This window comes from Typopeltis vanoorti, chromosome 5 (genome assembly GCF_054136105.1).
Source record: "Typopeltis vanoorti isolate ZY-2024b chromosome 5, IOZ_Tvanoo_1.0, whole genome shotgun sequence".
NCBI lineage: Eukaryota > Metazoa > Arthropoda > Arachnida > Uropygi > Thelyphonidae > Typopeltis > Typopeltis vanoorti.
In genome coordinates, this window is record NC_143553.1 from 127,628,685 (window position 1) to 127,655,182 (window position 26,498).

Below are 26,498 nucleotides of genomic sequence, written 5' to 3' on the forward strand. Positions count from 1 at the left end.
TTTCAACAGTCACATCCTACCAGCATTAACTTATGGCAGTGAAACATGGAACACAACTTTAAAAGAACAAAGCTTCATAACAACTCAACATGCAATAGAAAGAAGAATGTGCAATATAAATAAAATAGACCATGTAAGACACATAGAAATCAGGAAGAAGTCTGGACTCAAAGATGCAATAAAAGACAACATCTACAACAGCAAAAGTAGATGGGCAGGACATCTTGTCAGAATGAGAGACAACAGATGGACAGTCAGAGTAACAAACTGGTATCCGAGAGATACCAAAAAGAAACCTGGAAGACCAGCCTTAAGGTGGGAAGACCCAATGATTAAGAAAGATGGAAGAAAATGGAGAAGAAAGGCCCAAGACAGGAATAGTCGGACTCTTTCCGACCTTCAGTCATGGAGAAATCCTGACTGAATTCACAGGTCCATCAAGGTAATCTATTCTATAGATACTTCATTTGTCGCTGTTCCAATGAACTGGCAACCATCATTCCCCCATTTTTTCTGTTGCAACTGTTAATACAAGAGAAGCAGCTGCCCAGCACTCCTTCACTTTGCAACTGCGAATAAACTAAACCTGATTCTCCTCTTCTTTTATTCCATCTATTGTACATCCATGTTCTGGAACAGCCTTCTGCAAGAGGTATTCTCAAATAACTACAATCTGAAACTCTTAAAAAAATAAATAAAATAAAATAAAGAACTTCTAAGTCCTCATCTATACTCCATACACGACACTCATATGCATATAGTTCCTTCAATCTCTTGCATATGGAAATAATATAAAAAAATTTTTTTTAATACAATCCCTGACAATACAGCCTAGAATAACCAAAGCATGTAATAATTACTGGTAATTGGGCTAGTGAATGAGGAGTGATTTGCCCATCTCTCTCTCAAGAAGAAGCTGATGCATTCCTTTATATCGTTCACAATGACAACATTCCTTCAAATAAAACATGTTAAACAGCATGATAACTAATAATTAAGGAATTGACAGCGTACACTAGAAATATAGATTAAATAAAATTTAATATATACTTTCCGATATATCCACTAAAGACCAACCACTTCCCCTAGACCTACCTGGTGTATACCAGGTCCCTTGCAGCTGTAAATTGTCCTACTTTGGCCAAACAGGCAGGACAGCAAATATCAGAATCTCAGAACACAAGGATTACATCCCATTTCACCAGTACAGCCACTCTGGGCTTGCAGACCACGCTCTGGATACTCGCCAAAGAATAAGGTGGAAGAAAGCCACAGTAATACACCGCAGCAAGTTCAAATATGAAAGACTATTCATGGAATCAGCCTTAGCCCTTAGGAACATGCCAAACCTCAACAAATTTGGATGCATGAGACTGCCCCAAATTTGGGAAACATTTATCAGAAGAACTTCACCCAAAGGCCAAGAACTACCAATATAGCCTGCCAGGGGGCACCATCAGGACTTTAGGAAAATGGTAGCTTCCTTGCTTCGTTTCTCATTTGCTGTTATGTAGTACTTGCGTGCACTTGTCTTTGTATTAAGTTCCCAAAAAGATGGCAACGTGACGTTGCTGAAATATTGGAAAGTATATATTAAAGTTTATTTAATCTATATTTCTAGTGTACGCTGTCAATTCCTTAATTATTAGTTATCATGTTTAACCAGCGTATAAGCCTCTCTACAAGAATGTTAAACAGCAAAGAAGTATTTTGGGAATTAAAAGTACTCAGAAGTAAAGATGCAAACATTAGATAAATTGCAAAAAAAAAAAACTGTTGATGTGATTTGCAGAATTGGGCTGGCAATAGCTAGAATGAAAGATTATAGATCAAACAGCTCTAACCACAGTTTTGATTTTGAGGGGGGGGGGGGGGTTTAGAGAAGAATAGAGAATTAGGTGGATGGATGAGATCATAGCACAAAACAACTATGTAAGGATGGCTCACAAGGTGGAAGAGTGGAGAAAACTGATAGAGACAGCTTTTGCCCAGGAACAGGATGCAACAGACTAATATGAGAGAGAGAGAGATGCACTCCAATCATCTGAAATTTGTCCTTCTGACCATATATACTAAGTTATGCAGTGCAGCAACTATACAATTCAAACAAAAATAACAAATAAAGTTCATTACTGTGGTTATCATGTTATTTTTCTTGTTTGATCATTATGCCACAGGTATCTTTAAACATTACACTGTAAAATTATTATATTTCCACATTTCAACATTTTGAGTTGAATAACATTCCCTATCTTGCCACATTTCCTGTTTCTGGTGGCATTTTTGTCATCTAATATCGGAATACTCATTACTCCATTCCTATTGTGTATTTTATATTACATTTCTAATATCGATCCTGTAAATTCTTCCCATGGCTTTCACATGACTTCTTTTATACATAGCTTTCTTAGATTTTTTCTATATATTCTCTTAAAATTTGTGCATTCTTCCTTACCAATAATTTTCAATATGATTTTTTCATTTCCAAGATGGCATATTAAGCCCAAGATAAAATTCTGGTTTTAATACCACTGGACAACTTTACAATACTGACCAACTTGCTGAGTCAGAGATGATTTATCTTTTTTCCAATCAGAATTTTCCATAGGATCTTTAAGATCTGATTCCCATTTTCAGAATATTCACTTTTTTTCCCCTTTTCTTTTCGTTTGAGTATTCATTTGAAAACTGCCCAAATCTAGCTTTAAAAAAAAGTACACACACCTCTTGCACACTACTGTCAACCAATTTGAAGATATCACTGTCAACAACAGCATGTCTAAGACATTTCCTGTTTTGCAGAGTGTTCTCTCCACATGAATTTATGTACTATTTTATGTTGAAATATGGCGTTTAATAATCCAGACCTCTCTTGAACAGAAATCTTAAAGACATTTTGCCATTATCATTAGCCATGCTTTTTTCTTCAAATTTTCACAGGACACATATGTTTGTGAATTATTTCCTACTCTGCTATTTAGGTCGAAACAAGAACCGAATCTTCCTTTTTTTTGTTTCCCAGATGCTTTCTCTAAAGACATAAAAAAATTCCTCTACTTCTTCACTACTAGAAAATTATGTGAAATGAAAAACCAAAGCCCATTATTCAATTCCCATTTTTAAAGTGGCCTCATTCACCTTTTGAAACTAGTTGTTTTTATATTTTACATTAAAGTTTTATATGAATAAAATTTATCTAAGCTGATGTTTCCTTTGTCCAATCACTATTACTAAGATATGACACCTCATATGTTTATTTTTTAGATCAGTCTTACTGGTTTTTGTCTTCTTAATCTCAATATCACAATGTGTCAATGTGATACTTCTCTAATTCTTCTAATAGTTTTACTTTCTTCTGTTCCACTGATGCCCAATTTCAATAGTGGTTGTTCCAGTATGTAACTTTTCTATTATAAAAATAGCAAAGAACTTATGCAATTGGGTGCTGCTCCCATCTGGCATGATATCTGATTAGTTTTTACAATCATAACAGAAATATAGTTTCGGGTAATCAAGTATAAAGTTTCACTGGCTAAGTCTCAAATTGACAGCTCATCCCTGTTTGTTCACATGCTGTTATTTGGAATTTTGGCCAAAACAACTAAAACTAATGCGCTAGATTCTTATGTCTTAATTATGCATGTGTTCTTCTGGCCAGCATGTCTGTTTTCTGAAAATAAAAACCAAGGTTTCCTGTGAGGAAAAACCCAGCCACCTCTGTATGAAATTAACTAACTCATCTTCGGATGAACAAATCTTCATAAAGATTCTTTGTATCCTAGATGGGATTTGAACTCAGGTGTTAGTTCAGCTATTCAAGTGTATACATGGTAACATATGCACTACAGGAATGTAAGAATTGGCCGCTGAGTTAGAAGAATTTTCAGTTTAATTCTTCACACAGTATTTTTCTTCTTTGGGATGGGATGAAAATAGGTTTGTTTTCATGCTGTAGGTTAGGTGCTAGATGAGTATGAAGGATTATAAAGATGATATAGAATGAGTGTTAATTTGAGAGCACAAGTTTTAAGTGCAATTAATAAACATACTATCAGGACTAACAAGTATCTTGGGTACTTGTTAATTTATGTATTTATGAAATTCAGGATTTTGCTAATTATTAGGTTGACTGAGGTTCACTGCTGATTGAGGAATGCAGGTGGGATGTACTAGACTGACTGCATGATTGTGAGCTTGCAGCTAAGTAATTGATTTAATACTGATTTAATGATATTTAGATAAGTAGTGATTGCAGTATTCTTGTATGACTGTGTGGTTGAGTGTGTTTATTTATTTTTGATATACTTATGCTGTGTATGATAGATAAACTGCATTATTCATGGTGCCAATGCAAAAGAGAACAAATGTGGCCAAGACATCATTGTACAGGGAGTTTGACATGAGCGATTTGGTAAAATATAGTGTGTGCATTATGCATTCATTACCAAAAGAAAATGGATTGTGGTATAAGAGTGGCAGTGGAGGGGGGGGAGTCATAGATGTTTTATGACCCAGAAAGGAGAGACTTGTCTGAAGTAAGAGAATGAACTAGAGAGAGTTGGTAGTGAAAACCATGAAACTGATGGTATTGGAATGAATGGAGTTCCAGGTTTATATGGTGGTGAAAGAAATGGGAGTGTTAGTGGATAGGGAGTTAAAGTTTAGTGGACAAATATTAAAAGCAGCTCATCAAATCACTTGGTTACTGAAGAATACTTTGATGAGCAGAGACAAGCAGGTTATTGTTCCTCTTTATCAAGCCTTGATAAAGATCTGGGCACAGGGTTTCTTGGTGATGAGGAGGAGGAGGAAGTGGAGAGGATCTAGAGGTAAGTGACCGACATGGTAACAGGTTGAAGATTTGTGGATAACAGAAACTAGTTGATAGGCAGCAAAGAGATGATATGATAGATATACAAATTACTGAAGGGTTTTGACAAGATTAATTCAGAGGAAATTTTTCAGAAGAGATCTGGTGGTGGGAGAACTAGGGACCATCCATGGAAATTGAGTAACAGTACTTAGCAAGGGTGTTAGAACTAGGATTTTTGCTTGAAGAGTAGATACTGCGATACATAGTATGACAGATACTGGGAAAATGTTGGATAGTTCGTGACATGATGTTTAGGACCTCCCGCAATGAGTCTAATAACTCTAGAATTGATCATAATAATTCTTCTTCTGCAGCTTGTCCCACTTAAGTAGGGTCACTGTTTGTAGTGAATCTCCTCCACAACTTCCAGTCTTGGGCTGTAACCACATCCAAGTTCTTCATTTTCAAGTCCTCCTCCACCATCTCCCTCCATCTCTTCTTTGGCTGTGAGAGAGAGAGAGGGAGAATATTTCGATCAATCACTTCTAGAAGACACCAGCAACTATGAAAAGTTGGATCATGACCCCCACGAGATATTTCCAAATTAAGGCCAACAACTTAATAAAAATAAACAAATAAATAAAATTAAATTAAAAAAAACATGCTGAACTAATCTAAGGGGAAAAAAAAACGTCTTCAGTCTAGTCACACTCTGGTTTCTAGAATATATGTATTCCTTAAGCTGCAAGCAAGACTTGCCATTGAAACCTATTGCTGATTCAAGACACTCTCCTACTTCTTTGCTATCGAAATATCTGAGAAGCCTACTAAGCCTTTACACCAGGCAAACATCCTGTTATGTAGAGAACACTGTACACTTCATAGAAAACATCAAAGACATCACAATGGTTCAAACTGATAATTAGGAAATCTTTTCAGCTATGTTTCAAAAACAGAAACCATACAACTACTAGAAGACATCTTCCCACAAACACAGTGGATCTCTTTGAACACTGCATCAACAGTACATTTTTCAAATGTCAAGAAGACTATTTTGAACAGAAGGAAGTACTAACAATGGGCTCTCCTCACCGTCTATTGTGAGTTGGCCTATTCATTGAGTGGTTCGAAAAAAATAGCCCTCCAGTATCAAAAAACACAACTTAAATTTGGCAAAGATGTGTTGATGATATTTATATCATCTGGCATGGAACTAATACCCAATTAAAAGATTTCGCCACCTACTTCATTCTCAAATTAAATTCACAGTTGAATTAGAAACAAACAAGTCTTTACCATTTTTGGATATACTAGTTGAGGTATCCAAATAAATGCACTTAACTTCACAGTCAACAGGAAGCCAACAAAACATAGAACGTTACTTACACACCACATCTCATCACCACCAGGTGTAAAAAACAGGCATCATCCATTCCTTACACGATAAGTCCTACAGAATTTCCATCAACATAGATTAAATAAAAGGAACCAAGGGCAACAATATCTGAGCTCAATCCTATTAAAAAATGCAACAGAACATTAATAAAAAATTAAAAAAAAATTCTACTTCAACCTCCAAAGCAATCAGATGAACAAGAACACCAAAACTTCCACATATACAATCAATCACAGATAAAATAACATTGCTTCGCCAACAAAACTTCAAGTCATCTTCTAATCAATCAACTGAAACCTCCACATTTGCCACTTTAAAAAAAACACATGTCTACATGAACAGTTGTAGCTGTGGTTTACACTACATAGGACAAACAGACAGAACTGGAGAGGTATGCTGATCAGAACATTTCAAATACATTGAGAGCAAAAGAAGACACAAATCAGGGGTGGCAGCACATACAAGTGAAACAATACATAAAGTAGCATGACAACAAAACAAAAATGTTCCACATAGATTGTTCCACAAAAAGTTGTAAGCATTAGTGAAACTTGGCTGTCAGCAGAAGATGTGGTCACTGGAATTGAATGTGATGGGTACAGTATTTTTAGGGAGGATAGAAAAGATAGAACAGGTGGAGGAGTACTGTTGATGACAGCTAAAGTGTTGCAGCCAAAGAAAGTAGTATATCAAGATGACAGACATGTGAATGAGAGTTCATTTGAGGCAGTCTTGTGTGAAATAGTGACCAACGCAACCAAATATACAGTTGGATGCTGCTATAGGCCAGAGGGTACAGGAGGAGATATTGAATTCATGCATCAGCAAATTAGTGCAATGAATGCAGGTTTAGTGATTATTATGGGGGATTTTAATTATGGCGATATCAATTGGAAGGAGGAAATATTACGTAGCAAAAAGGAAATGGAGTTCACACATCTTCTACGAGATAATTACTTGAAACAGCACATAACTGAAAGGACGTGGTGTGAGAGTGTTGGACCTGGTTATTGGTTCAGAGGATATATGCATAAGTAAGGTGTCCTCGTTACCTCCAATTGGTGAAAGCGATCATATGGTATTGACTTCGGAGGTTGCAAAATCTGTGGATTTTTTTGTTAAGAAGGGGTATATACGGAACTATGGATTAGGTGATTATAACAAGCTTCGGAGTGAGCTTGCAGCCATCCCATGGCAGAACATATTGCAGGGGGGAAAGATGTTAGCAGTGCATGGGATAAAATCAGCAGGAATCTGAGGAAAGCAATATCAGATTGTGTCCCCCATGGTCAGGAAGACAAACAAGGGAGGCATTAGATGGATGAATAGTAGTATCAAGCTTGATCTGCAAAAAAAAAAAGAATATGCTATAGAGAATGTACAAGAAGAAATGTGATCAGTACACCCATGAGCAGTACAAGGCTCAAGCTAGGAAGGTTACCAGCATAGTAAGAAAAGCTAAATCAGATTATGAGAAGACCTTAGCCAATGAGATCAAAGGGTAATCCCAAAGAGTTCTTCCGCTATGTGGCAAGTAAAAGGAAGCTTGACTTCGGAAGGATAACTTTAGTGGATGCTGATGGTATTGAAGTGACAAAATCAGTTGTAATAGTCGAGTTACTGAGTGATCACTTTTCAAAAGTCTATCACCCACGTGAGGATATCTCTGTTCCTGTAGCAATAACTAATGTGAGAATAGAAGTTAAGAAATCAGAGGTATTTAATATATTGCAAAATTTAAATGCAAACACTGCTGTAGGTTTAGATGGAATATCAACTTGGGTGTTGTGTGAATGTGCAAAGGAACTGTCAACGCCTCTTACTTGGTTATTTAACTTAAGTTTGAACTCTGGTATGGTCCCTAGGGAGAGTGGAAGTTAGGCAAAGTGGTTCCTTTGCATAAGGGTGGCTCTAAAACTGCAGTATTGAATTACAGACCAATCACCATCTCAGGAGTAGTGGTAAAAGTATTGGAAAAGTTGGTTAAACACAAAATTCAAGAATGGGTGGATCAGGATATGATACTCTATAGAGGCCAACATGGTTTTGTTAAAGGTAGATCCTGCCTTAGCAATTTATTAACTTTTTATAATAGAATGACATCTGAGTTGGACAAACAAAATGGATATAGAGTGGTACTTCTGGATTTTGCTAAGGCTTTTGACAGGATACAGGTTAGGCAATACTTCCCATAGAACACTGTTATGCAAAATTGGACCAGATGGGAATGGATATTAAATTGGTGATATGGATAGGAGAATGGCTCAGAGAGAGATACCGTAAGGTGGTGTATGGAGGAGCCGAGTCCAGAATGAGGCAGGTGACCATGGTGTGCCTCGGGGCTCTGTGCTTGGGCCAATGTTGTTTAATTTGTATATAAATGATATAGGAAATGGCTTAAAGGGAGATATTCAGTTGTTTGCTGATGATGCAAAGTTGGGTAGTGCAATAAAAAATCAAGCTGATGTTGAAAGTTTGTAGGATGATTTAAATAAGCTGGTAGAATGGGCAAAAGGTAATGGGTCAGTTCAATGTGGAAACGTGTAAAGTCATGCATTTTGGGATTAAAAGATTACCAGCTGTGTATTACATTGATGGAACAGTACTTCAAGAGATTGATGAGGCTAGGGACTTAGGGGTGTTGGTAGATAGGGAAATGAAGTTCAGGGTACACATTGCTAAGGTGTCCAAGATTGCACTAGAATTACTTGGTTATTGAGGAACACACTGACTTCCAGAAATAAAGAGGTTATTATTCCCCTTTATAAAGCGTTCATACTTCCATATTTAGATTACTGTGCTCAGGTCTGGTCACCTGGATTCCTTGGAGATGAGGAGGCTGTGGAGATGGTTCAGAGAAGAGTGACTAAGTTGGTGAGTGATGTAAAAAATGCTCCCTACATTAATAGATTTAGAGCTTGCGGATTGCAGAGGTTGGTTGATAGGCAGAGAAGAGGGGAAATGATTGAAACATTTAAATTACTGAAAGGTTTTTATAGGATTGATGCAGGGGAAATGTTTCAGCTGTGTGATAGTGATGGAAGAACAAGAGGTCATCCCCGGAAATTAAGGAAAAGTGTGGTTAACAAAGGCGTGAGAATGAGGTTTTTTGCCTGGAGGGTGGTGAATGAGTGGAATGCATTGCCTGACTCAGTTGTGAGTTCTTTGTCTGTAAATGAATTCAAGAACAGATATGATAGATATTGTTTTGATAGTTTGGGTCTCTTGCGATGAGTCTTCTGACTCCATAGAGATACCCGTAATAATAATAATAATAATAATAGATAATTTTTTTTCTGAAGAGCAATCACAGAATCTGCTGAAATGAGGAAACATCCTCTACAATGCAACAAAAAATAAGGGATAATTTTTCATCAAGTTTAATTAATTAATTAAAATTAATTCATCACAACACACTTGTGTCTACCAGAAGAATACAGCAACCCACAAACCAGCAGCCAGCTGGTTCAAATGTGCTTTCCAGTGTTTAATCTTGTTTGAATAATTTCACTAGAGTTGTCAACTGTTATTATTTATTTTTCAGTTTTTTAATTTATCAGGTAATTATCCCAAATAAGTGAAACAAGAGAATTTTCATAAAACTAGTTGAGAAAATAACAATTAGTTTTTTCTGTGGAAAAATACTTAAAAGTACAGGCAGCCCTCTGTTTACAATGGTTCAATTTACGGCAATTCACAATAACGCCGGATGCCATGCCTGCTTTCTTACTGTAGTGTGGTCTGACTAGAAACGACGCTAGCAGGCACTCTAGTGTTTGTGTGTTTACCGAGCTACTATGACGTATATGTATCAAACCTAATTTTACTGTTGAATCTACCTAATTGTTCTACTTAATTTTTTTTTACATACATACGTATTTAAATTAATAAAGTACATAATTACATACCATGTCTGATAAAAGAAGTGCAGAAAAGTTAGCAGAACTTGGTGTTAAGAAGGCGCAGAAATTAATCACATTTGAAAAGAAGATGGATGTGATTTGAAGAATGGAAGATGGATAGACACATGCTAATATCTGTAGAAGCATGAACTTACCTCCATCGACTGTTACTACAATTATGAAAAATGCAGATAGAATAAAACAGTCTGCGCAACAATCTATGGCAGTACTAAATGCAAAAAATGTAAGTTATAGCAGGAGTAAACTTCATGAAAAAATTATTATCATTATGGGTGGATGACTTGAATCAGAAAAACATTCCTTTGATGCAGGCTTTTTAACTGAGAAAGAAAAAATAATTTTTGAGGATCTTAAAAAGACAGATGGAGGCTAAGAAACATTTTTAGGAAGCAAAGGTTGGTTCATGAGATTTAAGTCTCGCAGTAAGTGCCATGGTGTCAAATCATGTGGTGAGGTGGCAGCGGCTGCATTTCCTAAAGAATTTCAAGACAGTGGAGAACAAGGAAGTTATCCTCCTAATCTCATTTTTAATGTTGATGAGACTATGCTCTACTGGAAAAAATTGCCATCACGCACCTTCATTTCCTGTGAAGAACATTCCGCTCCAGGTTTTAAAGCTGCAAAAGATAGACTTATGCTTTTGTTGGGTGCAAATGTCTCTGGAACGTTGAAGCTTAAACCAATGTTGGTGTACCATTCACAGACACCATGCACCTTCAAGGGTCTAAAAGCCATGCTTCCAGTCTATTGGAAATAAAACAAGAAAGCTTGAGTCACACAAGACGTTTTATAGATTGGTACACAAATTATTTTTGTCCTACCGCACTTCACTTCTGTAAAGAAAATTATTTGCCATGTCTTGGAAGTCCAGGGGCATTATCCAATGCCCCTGGACATCCTCAAAACCTTGCTGAAGTAAGAACACCATTGGGTGTCAGGATTGTTTACATACCCCAAAACACAACATCGTTTTTGCAACTGATGGATGAGGGGATTATATCAATCTTCAAAACCTATTACTTCCGTATAACATTTATGGAAATGGTAAGAGTCTTGGACACTTCAGGAAAAACTATTAAAGACTATTGGCAGTTATTCGATATTTTGAAGGGCATTAACAACATCAAGGCAGCTTGGAACGAAATGTCAGCAAAGTATTTAAAAGGAGCATGGTGAAAACTTCTTCCAGCATTTAAGCAAGACTTCGAGGAATTAGAGCAAGAGGAGAATGTTATTGAAGACTTTACAAAGCTTGCGTGAGAGGTGGGATTGGGTGATATTACAGCTAAAGATGTGACAGAAGTCTTAGAGAGCCATGATAAACCACTTTCCAATGAAGACTTGAAAGAATTAGCCAAACAATTAAGTCATCATCCAAAGGAGGAGACAGAAAATGAAGAAGGTCCTCTGAGAGATATAAAAATGGCCGATTTACAGTGTATCCTTGCAAGCATAGAGACACTGACTGGTGAACTCTGCGAAATGGACCACGATTGGGAATGGAGTGTGAACGTAAAAAGGAGTGTAATCATATCTATTTGACCTTACACTGAACTTCTTAAAGAAAGAAAAGGAAAATCTAGGCAGTTAACACTGGGTACTTTTTTCAAAAAAAAATGCAGGTGATCCGAATTAATAATAGCCCAGGAACTTCAACATAGAAATATGTAATATCTTTTCGAAGTTTCATATTTTTTGTATATAATTTTGTTTTGTTTTCATTATTAATAATTTTATTTTAACAAATATATATGTATGTATTATCAAAGTTTTAAATATAATAATGTTGCACATACTTCATGTGCACATTTTTTGACTGTGCGGAACATAACTTTGTACCTCCCATTAATATTGGGTTCGTTTTAAGCCGATTTGGTTTACACCCATTTTTTCAGAAACGGAAGTGAGGCGTAAACTGAGGGCTGCCTGTATTTCCTAGCATGTCCAATCTCCAAAGAAGCATATGCAATGATAAGAGATGAATTAGTCAGAATACTAACTAGCAGTACAGAAGATGCTGTTCAGGCCAGTTGTAAGTTATGGATCTATGAGCTGGGTTAGAAGGAAAAACGATTGATTAAAGACTTGAAACCACTGATATGAAAGTTCTGAGAAAAAAAAAAGGGCAGTATAATTAATATAATTAACATAATTGACAATGTTAATTTTAGATGGCATCAATGACCGAATCATCTTAAAAATGAAGATATTAGGAAGGAATCTGACATTAACACCATTTAGGAATATGTGAACAGAGCTAATCTCAGGTGATACGGTCACTTAAACAGAATAGGAGAAGAAAGGTTAGAAAAGCTTTGATGCCAAGATGACATGTTCTTCCTCTCAGTCTTTTTTCCTACCATCCTGTTTGTTGCCAGGATGGAAGAAAACTCTCAATACAATTTTATTTATAATGCAAAGTGTTCATGCAGTACAATCCCAGTATAATGTATACACTCCACTTGAGAGTACATATCACGAATATGATGATGAAAAATCCTTAGTTCATCCATGGTACTAGTATAATATAGCTTTATATCTGATGAGGGTGAGATATTAAAAAAAAAAAAAGTTCATGCTAAGAGTATTAACTAGCAGTAGTAGTAGTAATAAAATAATAGTAACAGCTGACCTCACTTTCAAATTACATTTACCTGCCTTACACACTGAATAGAAGAGCAAGGTTCCATAAACATAACAGATTTTAAATAGCCCAATATTTCTTCAGCATGCTTTCCCATTTCTTGTATACTTGCTATTTCCAAAATCTGACTCAAAACATCAAGGCAGGCCTTTAAAAGATTGGAAAACTTTTCACTGCTTTGCAGATCTATGGATATCTATAAAAAATAAAGTTAGATTCTCTTTATAAGAAAATATTATTTTTATTTTCAATTTATAAAAAAGCATCCTTATGAAACAGTAGTAAGCAGTTATTTCATTTCAGATTTATTACATATATTTTGCTTTTATTTATCAGCTCTGGATCAATGACTGAACCTTTTTCAAATCTATCAATGTTAAGCATAAGATTTTCTTGATGACAATTAATAATCTAGCAAAAAATTTAAACTGAACCAACTGGAAAGGGTAGTAAATAACAGCAACAGCAAAAGGTTAATAATACTAAATGGTAGCAATACAAATAAACAATAAGTGACCAATAAGCATTTATTTCTTCAGAAACAAGCAGAAAAAGTAAGAAATATGCAATTGCAAGGAGTTGCTAACTTACAATCAGTATTAACATTTATGAATATCATATAGCATAATTAAAACTCATTTTAGTTCAGAGAACAGAAGTAAAAAATTCCCTTTGCACTGGTGATCACCCATTTGAAACTTAATCTTTCTAAACAATGCTGTCAAAGCTCAACGACTAAAAAAAAAAAATTATAAATACACTAGATGAACACCCACTTCATAAAGTCACAATTTTTAAAACTGAAATAAATTTACTGTGACTGAATAAAATGCAGGGCAGAAGAGAAGAGATGATGATGCATACTTCAAGCATGTTGCCAAATGACTGAGATCGCATTGTACGACTGAGAATAAAACATTTTAACTGAATGATTTCTAATAACAGAATCAGCTTGGTTTATTTTTTATTTGTGATGTATAACTAAGTTTAACATCATAAAATATTGTATAAGTGTTTGTGTTTTTAAAAAACCATTGCTGTACCTGGATCATTTTAGTGGTGCACAGGGAATTGGTCTATAATCTGCAGTTGAATGAACTGTCATAGCTTGCCTTGCTATTCATTTTATCAGTTTAATTTAAAATTTAGTCAAGTATATACTTGTGTCCCAAAAATGTCTGCAAAAAGAAAAGTGAATTTGAAAATATAAAATCCTTAAAGCAGCAGAAAACAATAACATTATGCTTAACTAGAGATGCAGCTGTTTGCAGATGATACAAAGTTGGGAACTATATGGAGTAGAGCAGATGTTGTGGTCTTATAGGAGTATCTCAATAGGGTGGTGTGAGATGACAAGGATGAGATGCAGAGTATACATTTAATGGGGAAATAATGAAGGAGGTGGAAGAGATGAGAGATTTGAGAGTAATGGTAGACAGACTCGAACTTCAGGGCTCACCTTGCTAAAGTGGTGAAAACTTCACAACAGACTATGGCAATGATAAGGATTTTGACATGTGGAAGCAAAGAGGTTCCTTAATATAAGGCTTAGATCAGATGCACAGATCCAGTCTCCTGGTTTTCAAGGAAATGCGGATATCATAAAGAGGGTCCAGAAAAGATTTACTAAGTTGAGGGAATGTAATTTGCAGAACTTTGTGAATAGAACAAGAAGAGAGAGATAAGATTGTGACATGCAAATTGGCGAGAGACTGTAACCAGTTTAATATGGAGGAGATTTTTTTACTGAGTGTCATCAGTAAGTGGAATGCCCGAGAGTATGAATGGGTATAAGGTATAGTTTGATGATCGTTTTGTGTGAGTGTATAGACCACCAGAAATTAGCCTTTAGCTTGGAGGTCTGATGATGATGATGACAATAATAAAAATAAATAAATCACATTACAAGAGACACATGAAATTTTAAGCTTTCAAGAGTCATGAATGAAAATAATGGAACTTGTCTCTAAGTTTCAGTTGTGTAATTCTACAATAAGCACCATCTTAAGAATAACTAAAAGTTTATTATTATTACGGCTATTTTTTTGTCTGTCTTCGTTTAGGAGTGTCCCTTATTTTAAATACATTGGCTCTTCTCTCAAGAATTCTTAGGATATTATAAGTGTATTTTAAAAGTAAATATATGCAGATTAATAGAGGAAGAAATTTTGCACATACCTAGTTTGGAAGTTAGGATGTCTTCTTTCTCCATACTTCTGCTGTTAGCTGTTTAAAAAAAAAAAAAAAAAAAAAAAAAAAAAAAAAAAAAAAGTTCCGGAAAAGTGGGGAGGGGGGGGTTTGATAAATTAGAAAAACTGGTTTTTTTTTTTTTAAAATAATATATATACATATATATACATTTTTATATTTAATGGTGCTTTTTGGGGAAGGGTTATATGGGAAACTGGGGCCCCAGTTTCCCATATATAAAATTTATCAAACACCCCCCACCCCTTTTCCACGTTTCTGAACCCCCCCTCCTCTTTTTTTTTTTTTTTTTTTTTTTTTTAAACAGCAAACAGCAGAAGTATGGAGAAAGAAGACATCCTAACTTCCAAACTAGGTGTGTGCAAAATTTCTTCCTCTATTAATCTGCATATATTTACCTTTAAAATACACTTATAATATCCTAAGAATTCTTGAGAGAAGAGCCAATGTATTTAAAATAGGGGACACTCCTAAATGAAGACAGGCAAAAAAATAGCCGTAATAATAGATTTTAAGAGGAGTAACATGGGAATTTCCCAGAAATAATACCTAAAAGCTTATGTTGTGCAGGAAGATTATGTCTGTACATGAATGCTAGGGGTATCAGAAACAAAGAGTAAAGTTTGTTATCTTGGTCAATAAGTTGGGACTTCAGATTGTAGGCATTAGTGAGATCTTGCTATCAAAATTAGACATACTAACTGGTACAGAGTGTAAAGAGCACAGTATTTTTATGAAGGAGAGACAGAATAGGAGAGGGGGCTGCTAACGATACTGGATGACTTGAATCCAGCTAGTGTTGAGACCTATGATTGCAGTAATAGTAACAGTATTTCATGTGGCAGTGAGTTTGAAGCCATGTGGTTGTGAGGTGGAAGCTAACAAGATCTGATGGATCGGTTGCTAGTAATGAAGAAATGCATCACCAAATAGAAAAGATTGGTGCAAAAAGAGTAATCATAATGGGAGACTTTAATTATCCAAATATTGATTAGGTAGTAGTAGAATATCATGAGAAGAATGAATATAAATTTATTGTGAGACAACTTCCTCAAGTAGCATGTGATAGAAGGAACTCAAGGTCAAAGAGTGTTAGATTTAATTATAATGTGAGAGGGCATTTCAGTTAACGATAACTATTCTGTCTCTGGTTGGTAACAGTGATCATGCAGTACTCATTTGGGAAGTGACCAAGTTTATGAGCAACTGAGGAGTATACTGAGTTCAGAGGAATGGTATCGAATGTTGGATAGGAAGAATACCAACAGTGCATGGGAAGCATTTAAAAAATACTTAAATCATGCAATATCAGAATGTGCCACGAGAGTTCGAAGAATAACTAGGATAGGAGTCAAATGAATGTGTAATCTTATTAAGCAAGAGATTAGTAAGAAACGGATGATGTGGAAGGAATACTAATCTCCATAAGGATCATGTCCATTATGAAAATTAGAAGCAGCAGGTCAGAAGAGTCACAACTATTGTATGGAAAGCAAAGTATGAGTATGAAAAGCAACTGGGTCTGCAAGCTAGACACCCCATGAGAATTCTATTGATATGCTGCTAATAAAAGAAAGAATGAATATGAAATAATGACTATTATGAATACAGATGGTGTGAGGTCGACATATGCAGAAGAGGTTGGTTCAACTAATAAGTGCCCATTTTGTTAAAAACTATCAACCAGGTATGTGCAACACTGAGTTCACTCCGACCTCTTCTGAAGAAACTCAGGTGTATGAAGAAGAAGTATTAGAGCTGTTGCAGAAACTGAATAAGAATTCAGAAATAGGGACTGATGAGATATCAGCACAGGTGCTAAAGAGTGTTCAGCTAAACTGGCTACTCCTTTCACCAGATTGTTTAATATGAGTCTCAGAACAGGGAAGATTCTGCAGGAATGGACAGAATGTATGGTAATTCCATTGCACAAGGGTGGTGCAAAGACCGAAGTATCCAACAACTGACCGATTATTATCTCAGAAGTAGTGGTGAAGATTTTGGAAAAATTGGTTAGGGCTCATATTCAGAAATTGGTTGATAGTGAATCTCTACTTTGCAATGAGCAACATGGGTTGACTAAAGGAAGGTAGTGTTTTAGGAACTTGTTCATATTGTAGAACAATGTTATTGAACTAGACAAGGGGGAATTGATACAATATGATACTTTTGGATTTTGCTAAGGCTTTTTACAGAATACAGCATGGTAGACTGTTGGATAAATTGGAAAATATGGGTTTAGATTATAACATATTAGCATGTTTAAGAGTAAGGCTGACTGACAGATATCAAAAAGTGGTATACAGGGGATGTGAATGTGCAAGATTTATGAATCCGAAGCGTTGTTGTCCTGGCTTGCACATCTCCTGAGACAATTTGCAAGTGGGGCAATAGGTGGTCTCCTAGGGACAATTCTTGGACACCTTCAGGTGACTGACTGGCCTGCTACGCTATTCCTCCTTTCCAGGGTTAGAACCCTGGTAGGGTTAAGTTTCCTCACTTACAATAACTCATCAGATGAAGGCTCCGATAAGAGTAGAGGCCGGAGCCAGGAAACTAACTTGTCGAGTGTGATTCCAGATGTGTTTCTTGTTTGGAGGTGATTCTGCCACCCGTCCCAGCTGCATCCTCAGGAAGAAAGTTAAGAGAAAACTCTGCAAGGACTGTCATTAAACCATTTCTTCAAGTTCTCATCATGCTTGTTTCGGCAGTCAAGGAGTTCCAAATCTCAGACACTTTGCGTGTCAGGTCTGCGATCATGCATTCTCCACAGCAGTTGGTCTTGGCATGCATCGCACCTCAAAACATTCAGGAGAAGTCAAAGCTGCAATAAGAACTGAGCGCATCAAAGCACGTTGGACTGCCGAAGAAGAAAAGATCCTCACCGCTCATGAGATCGAGTTGATGGCTCGAGGGATAAAGTACATCAATGAGGGTTTATTTAGGGTATTCCCATTAAGATCTTTGGATGCCATCAAGTGTCATAGACAGAAAGCCAGTTACAAAGCCTTAGTTCAAAAATTGGCAGCCCATCCGCCACAGGTAGGAACAGGTAATATCTTCATATCTCCTGTCCCTGCCTCTCCATCTTCCAGCCACCATTCTGCTGTTGAAGAAGAGGCTTTAATTCTCAGACTGACATAATCTCTAGATGATCCTCTTCTTCTGGAATATAACCATCAAATTCTTAAATCTCTCATACAGACTCACCTTCTGGGAATGGATAACACAGATCAGTTAAATGACTACCTCCATGCTGAATTCTCCGAACACTTGATGCCTCGTCAACATTGCCTACGTCTCATTCTACAATGATTTTGTCAAATAGGAAGCAAAGGAAGAGGGCCTATGCAGCTATGCAGGTCCTCTAAAAAGAATAGAGGGCAATGTGCCAAGACCATCCTTGACGGTGCTTCCCCTCCACCTCTAGCAGACTTACATAATGATTTTGTTAAATTCTGGAGTACAGGCTTTTCTGCTCCACCTCCACACTTCCCTGATGATGATGACCAACCTACGATATTGAGGCCCATTCTTGCCCTTCAAATATACCAGCCTGTCTCCATCGAGGAGATCAAAGCAGCTCTTTTATCCAATTCTGTCGCACCTGGACCTGATGGCTTTCCTGCGGTTGGCTTCAGAAGGTGGCGTCTAAAGATTCTTCAAGACGTATTGGACATTTTCCTTTCCAGTAAAGCAATACCACCATTCCTATGCGCTTCAAGAACTATCTTCATTCCAAAGAAAGAAACTTCAAGCCACGCATCAGACTTTAGACCTATTACCATCTCCCCTATGATACTTACTCAATCATAAAATCTTAGTTAAATGACTTCAGCAACATATACAGCATGATTATAGCAGAGAGCTTTTGTCCCTTCGGACGACTGTGCCGAGAATATATATCTTCTTTTTTCTTCTCTTTCTCTGATTCCTGCTGCCGCCGCCTTAAGCCTCTATATAGGGCATCGTTGGACCTCCAAAAGGCCTTTGATAGCGTCTCCCTTCCTGCTCTCCTTCGAGCGCTGTCTATTGCTGAATGTCCAGAACCCTTTTTATCCTATGTTATGGAGCTATACTTGGGTAGCTCCATCACTATCACTATAGGGACTTCTATTCCCACAGTGCAGGGTGATCCTTTATCTCCCCTTTTCTTTAACTGTGTCATAGATGAGTTTCTTCACTCTCTTCCTAGCCATATACGCTACTCTCTAGGCACTTCTTCCTTTAATGCTATGCTTTTGTGGACGATCTCATTCTCGTAGCCTCTACTAAGGTAGGCTTGCAGGAACTCCTTGAACGGACAGTTGAATTTTTCTCTATTTGAGGCCTTTCTATTAATGTAGAGAAGTCCTGCTCTTTAGCTCTTGTCCCCTCTGGTCGTGACAAGAAGCTTAAGGTTGAGACTATAGAGTTTTCCCTGCACAGGAGGCCATTGCATGCTTTGACCATCCTGGAAGATTGGAGATACTTCGGTATCATGTTCACCCCCAAAGGGAATGTCTTCTGTCCTTTCTATCCTAAAAGCAGGGATCGCTTCTTTGAGGAAAGCTCCTCTCAAGCCCCAGCAAAGACTGTTTCTCCTTTCCCACTATCTCCTACCTCGCTTTTACCACAAGTTGATGCTTGGTAGGACATATATCTCAGTACTGTCCCGAATGGACAGGGCTATCCGTTCAGCATTGAGATCATGGCTCTGACTGCTGCCTGACACCCCTACTGCATATTTCAATGTGAGGGTGAAGGGTGGTGGGCTCGGGGATTCCATCAATTAGATGGCTGATCCCACATCTGCGGCTGTCCAGAATCGCAAGGTTAGAACTATCTTCTTCCCCTATCTGCAGAGAGGCTTTCTATAGCCAATTAATAGAAGAAGACTTTAGGTGGGCTAAAGGCTGGTCCCATTATCAAGGTACTTTAATTGAGTCAGCACCTGCAGAACACAAGAGATGGGCATCTCTGCAGCACTGTTCTGTAGATGGTGCTCCTTTAAAAGAGTCATATCTGGTGCCTCCCTAGCATAACTGGGTAAGGGATGGCACCAGACTCCTCCCTGGGCTTGAGAGTATTGACTTTATCAGGACGAGGACCTTATCAGATCGAGCCTGCACAGCTCAATGGGATAGTGACGACTCAAACTGTAGGGCTGGCTGCTACTACAGTGAGACATTGTCTCATATAGCCCAGTGTTGCTTCTGCACCCATGGGGTCTGTGTGCAGAGGTATAACACCATGGTCTCCATTCTGAACAACCGCTTTAAGAACAAAGGTTGGGAGACTGCAGTGGAACCACATTACAGGACCTCCGAGGGTTTGCATAAGCCAGACTTAGTGATTACAAGAGATGGTGACATTTGGGTAGTTGATGCCCAGGTGATGGGAACAGGGCACTCACTAGCCTATAGCCATAATAATATGGTAAACTATTATAAGAATAACCAAGATCTAGTTTAGTAAGGTACGGGAGGAGCATGGCGCAACTCCGAGGTTTACCAGCGCCACCATCTCTTTATATGGCATATGGAGCGCAGACAGCTATAAAGACTTAAAACAGCTTGAGCTTAAGCAGAAGGATATAAAAGTTCTTTCCTTGAGGGCCCTACAGGACACACTGGTGACATGGTGTTGCCACCAGAGAATGACCACAATGATAACTAGAACAGGCATAGGGTAAAACACTTGTTAAGACTTAGGCCTATATCAAGTCTGGACGTGATGTAAGGGTAGTACTATCCATAACCAGTACAAAGATTAATATTTAAAAAAAAAAAAAAGCAAGTGGTGTATCACAAGAATCAGTCCTTGATCCACTGTTATTCAATCTGTGCATTAATGATATTGGGAAGGATTTGACAGGTGATATACAGCTATTTGCTGATGATGCAAAGATAGGTAAGGTAATCAAGAATGCTGCTGATATGCAGTACTTGCAGAATGATTTGAATAGGCTGGAATTGTGGGCATGGGAAAATGGATGTTAGTAAATGTAAAGTCATGCACTTTGGCTTTATTAGATATCCAATGTTGTATTATATTGTTGGGATTATGCTAGAAGAAACTGATCAGGCTAGGGATCTTGGAGTGTTAGTAGATAGCAAGTTGAAGTTCAGGGCCATGTAGCAAAGATTGCAAATACAAATGGCCTGTGAATAAGTTATGTTAAACTTGTGCTCCTACATTTTATCGTTATTGCAAGTGTTTTTCATGCAAAATAATCAGTAAACAGAAAACTAACAGAGGGAACTAAGGAGCTGATTACTTCTGCACAACTTGTAAGTAACCCATGGTCCATCAAATCAGTTATCTTTACAATTAAAAAACAGCCATGTGAAAGCGTCTGCTATGCCTGCCTACCATATGAAGTAAAGATGATGGCAACAAAGGCCAATGATGAAAGAGTACCCCGAGTCTCGTCAGCATAGCACCATCAATCCCCAGCAAACCGAATGACAATATGAAATAACAAAGTTACCAAAAAAAAAAAAAAGTATATTATGCGATTTCTGTTGCCATTGGCTACATACTTCCTGCACAAAAATAGATGAATCGACACAAAAGCTTTTCATCGATTTCATCCAGCCTTTCTTCTGTTCGATGTGCCTTCCTTCTTTCTAAAATAGCTACTGAACTTAAGCAAACAAGTCAAAAACCTTGAACGACACCTTAATACTACTATCAAAACTTTCTCTTCCAAAATCCAAGGGCTGGAAACTAAGCTTGAGATACTCGACTACCAGCGCCCAATCGCAAGTGCACTATTGCCAGCTAATAAAATCGTATCAACAGTACACAAGTCGATCAAGAGAAAACAAGAGACTCAATGTCATTATTCTGTACTTTCCAACAGAAAACGGTAAATCATTAAAATAAGATGTCAGCAAATTAGCAGGAAAGTTCAACTTTGATCCTAGAAACATCGTCAAATGGCATCATTTTGGACCTATAAACAAAAGAAAGGATGGAACAAACTTTCCACGTCTCCTGAACGTGACCTGTGACACACTGATAAGTGCATTCAAATTAATAAATAACAGTTAAAGGACACTTTCCCCCAACAGCACATACATGCTCAACCTGACTTAACATTTGCCCAGAGAGAATAAAGATACCAACTTCGAAGACAACTTGAAGAAAAACACCAAAATGGAGATAACAGTTGGATCATAGACTACAATCAAGGCACTAGGGAAAAAATCAAGTGACACCACTAGTAGCCACCAAGGAGACCAGTATGCAGGCACTGCATAGGCAATGTGCAAGACCTTTGCGATCAAATACATGCCTCACAGAACTTTGCATACCCACTTATTAAGGTTGGAGTTGAAGCCACATCCGTGGCCTCAACTTCAACCTTAATAGTGTCCACTCCCATGTGCAGTCCACCAAACCTCACACTTTTTAGCAGAAACTCAAATGTCACCTTTCCCCCCTCCCCCCAGCACCATCAATCTCAACCTTCCAAACTACGCAATGTTTACCTCCTTTTGACCCAAGGGTGGCATTTGCACATATATCTGCTATGACATTCCCTGCCAGAGAGAGAGACCTAACCTAGAATCGCCCAATTTCACCTTCTTTGGTTGAAAATATCCCTTCCTCACTCAGTCAAATTCATCTGCTGTCTGTATCGCTCTCCTAATGCCACCAACCACTCTGAGTTCTTAAAATTTCCTCTCCTTAAAAATTGATTTTCTCAAGTCCCACTCTCCTAACAGTGAAATCATCCTCGTAGGAGATTTTAATGTCCATAACACCAACTGGCATTCCTTCTCCAGTTGTATAGATCTTGCAAGCAGAGATGCTGAAACATTTGCCATCATTAACAACTTTACACAAATTGTACACATGCCAACCGGAATACCAGATAACGTGAACCACTCCTCAAATATCCTAGATCTCTTTACCAATGACCCTTCCAAATACGCAGTGAATGTAGTGAGTCCCGGGTAATTCTGACCACAATCTAGTGCTCATCTTCTCCCCAATGCAACAACGCTTACACAGTCACTCCCACACAAGAATAGTTTGGCATTATAACAGTGCCAAGTGAGACAGCCTTTGAGACTACTATGCTTCATTCCCATGGTTGGACTATTGTTTCCAGTCTTCAAATCCAAACATATGAATTGAACATATCACCAAAGTAATCCTCACTGGTAGATTTTTCTCTCACAGGGTGGTGCATAATTGGAATGGATTGCCATTGGATGTGATATGTGCAAGCAGTTTGAATGAATTCAAGAATAAGTATGATATCTGGTGCGTGTAGTATGTGGCCTCCCTCGATGAGTCCCTGACTCCATGGAGGTCTCTCTTAATAATAATAATAATATATATATATATATATATATATATATATATATATATATATTATATTTTGTTGTTTTATTTGAACATATAGACAACCAGAAACATAATAATAATTTTTTTTTTGATATGACAAGGTATATTATCATACAGAGTATTTACATATGTATACAATGAGACATATATTTTCTGTATAGTACAAAAATTCTGTGCAAAATGAGGAGTACTTAATTTTTTATAAATATAAACATACATATACTTTTAAACTAGCTAAATATTTATCCATCGTATTTACATATGGACTAGCATGGGTGGCCATACAATTCAATAGTAATAATAGTAATGGAATAATTATATATGAATGTACATAATTTTATTGCATTTTATCATTTGTATTTTTCTTTAAATTTTTTTTTTATACATTTCTGTATTTAATGTGGAGAAGAGAGTTGTAGAGGTAGGTGTCCTCCCTCGATGAGTCTATGGCCTCCCTGGAGGTGTTACATAATAATAGTAATCATCATCATCATCATAACACTGATTACGGGTATAGACCACATTGGTCTGTTCCGGTCTCATTATCCATCCAATATCCTTTTTTGAGGTCTACCCTGCCCTCTCTTTCCAATTGGCTTATATTTTAGTATTTGTTTAGGATATCGGGCGTTGACCATTTGGTTTACATGTTCTATCCATTTTTGTTTATAATTGTTTAGTTTTTCTTCTATCGATTTTCTTTTTAGTTTTAAAATGTCTTCGTTCCTCTTTTACTTTAGCAGTGCCCATATAATAATGTGGGCACTGCTAAAGTATTGTATATTTTCAAGCGTGTTTCTTTTTGTATTATATTTGGGTTGAGTGTTCTATATTTATCAGGCCTATAATTTGTAAAAATTTTGAAGTTTTTAATTTTATGTCTTTTTCTCCTTCATATTATTTTTCACATCCAAGATAACTGAAAGTATTTATCTGTTCTATTATTTTATTATTAACAACTATTTTGCTTCTAACTGGAGTTTGTCCACAAAATGTCATTGTTTTAGTTTTATCTATGGAAATTTTCATTCCAAACTATTCTACTATAATGTTTAAATTATATATTGCTCTTTGTAAATTGTCTTCCTTATCTGATATTATTACCTGATCATCTGCAAATAATAGTGTACTTATTTTGTTATTCCGGGAAATTTCTATACCTTGATTGTTTAAGGTGTTCCACTGTATTAATATTTCATTAATGTAAATATTGAAAACTGTTGGAGACAGAGGGCAGCCCTGTCTTACTCCTTTATAGATTGTTTTTCAGACAACTTTTCATTTATTTTTATTTTATTATCATTGTATATATTCAATATTGCATGTAGCAAAATATTAGGTATATTTATTCTTTGTAATATATCAAACAGTATATATCTTTTTACTTTGTCAAATGCTTTTTTGTAATCTATAAACAAAAGATGAGTTTCCAAATTAAATTCTCTTCTTTTTTCTATAAGTAATTTTAAACAGAATAAGAATAATTTAATAATAATAATACAGATATTTTTAATAATAATCATTTTTATTATTATTTTACTTTTCTACAAAAATGCAGTATACAAGTTACTGGATACTTTATTTTTTGATAAACTTGTTTGCTTAGGTAGCATTTCTGTTGTCTTCCTGAAAGCTTGGTTTTATTTCTGTATCCAGCGTGAGCCAGGTACAGATTTAACCATTTATATGTATGTGCTTGGAAACACACATATATATATATATATATATATATATATATATATATATGAGAATGCATTTTTTTCAGTTAATGTGTATAGGCAAGTACACATGCCCACTGACTACCACTGCATGAGCAGAGTTTATTTTGAAGGAGAGCCGGGGGCGGGGGGGTAGTGAAACACCAAGCCTGGGGATAGAACCTGTAAACTTACGAGTAAAAATTAGATGATATAATCTATGAATATAGGACAAACCATTACAGAGTAAAATAATAATAATAATAATAATAGCTGATACTACCTTATAACTAGAATGTGCTCCTTTTAACATTTCATGTAGCTTCATGTACAGAGGAAGAGTATAAAACTGGCCAAGTCCTCCAGATCTACTGCTAGTTCTCTCCTTTTCTCCTTCTACTTTTTCTGGTTGTTAAAATATACAATAACCCATTAAAATAAGTCCTATGTAATAACTCAATAAGAGATTCAGTACAATGCAATAATAATGAGGATGTATGACAATTATAGCAATTATGTTGTTGCTTGTTATCAATTTTCTCAGCTTATGTGCTAAAGAATATACATCATGTGATAAAGACTTTGGTTGTGAAGTGATTATTTGTTGATTAAGATATTCAAGTAATATCAGTTAGTAAAATATATACATAGAATACTTAAATTTAAGCTGTGTTCAATTACTGAACACAGTTAGAATGAAGCTGAAGTTTAAATACAATCTGTGAAAGTTGACTTAAAGAATCAGCCCATTATCAGTCAGATCCACCTGACCTGGTTGGCCGAGTGGTTAGCGTATCCACAATCCAGCCAAAAGGCTGCAGGTTTGAATCTCTCTGTGGGCATGGATGTTTGCGATTGTCTGTGAAAATGCTAGTGGTGGTGGACAGTAGATTGCATTGGTGTAGATGACATGGTTTGCTGTTGTTGGTGGATTGAGTGGTGGAGACGGAGAGTTGAAGAGTAGGTGCCCTCCCTCGATGAGTCTTTGGACTACTTGGAGGTGTCACATAATAATAATAATAATAATAATAAAGTGAATAATCTCTCCATCCTTCAAGCCAATAACTGCAGATTTGAATCCCAAATGAAAATGGATAGTTGTGAATGTCTTTTAGTGGTGATGAAGTTAATAGTATAGTTAATAACCAGTAGCACTGTCTCCACAAATGAGGGAGGGCTTAGGACGTTAGGCAAGTATTGCTATCTTAAGAGAAAACTTTCCATAGTTGGTGGAAATTCAAAATTGATCCCTAGATGATGACAGGTAACTTTCATCACCTGGTGAAATTGAATGAAGCAACTAAATTCTCTGCCTATATCTTCACACTGGTTTACCTAAGTGTAAACAAACAAAGCTTGCATGTAAAGTATCTTCATAACTAAGCTACTTGCACATAGAGGTTGTTAATTTTGCATCAACTACCTCAGTATTATAATGAAAAAACACTTCCTTTTGGACATGTATATTAATGCA

At 36.6% G+C, this 26,498-nt stretch overlaps 1 protein-coding gene across 1 annotated transcript in view; it reads right to left on the reverse strand.

Annotated features, from left to right (window-relative positions):
• The window catches only part of htt (huntingtin), a 1,164,033-nt gene that overhangs the window by 629,304 nt on the left and 508,231 nt on the right, over window positions 1-26,498 (reverse strand). Inside the window, exons 21-22 of the mRNA XM_090393484.1 lie at window positions 25,308-25,429; window positions 12,787-12,972 (exon numbers count right to left, since the gene is read on the reverse strand). Of these exons, the coding sequence (XP_090249610.1) occupies window positions 12,787-12,972; window positions 25,308-25,429 (308 nt within the window). The remainder of the gene's footprint in view (window positions 1-12,786; window positions 12,973-25,307; window positions 25,430-26,498) is intronic.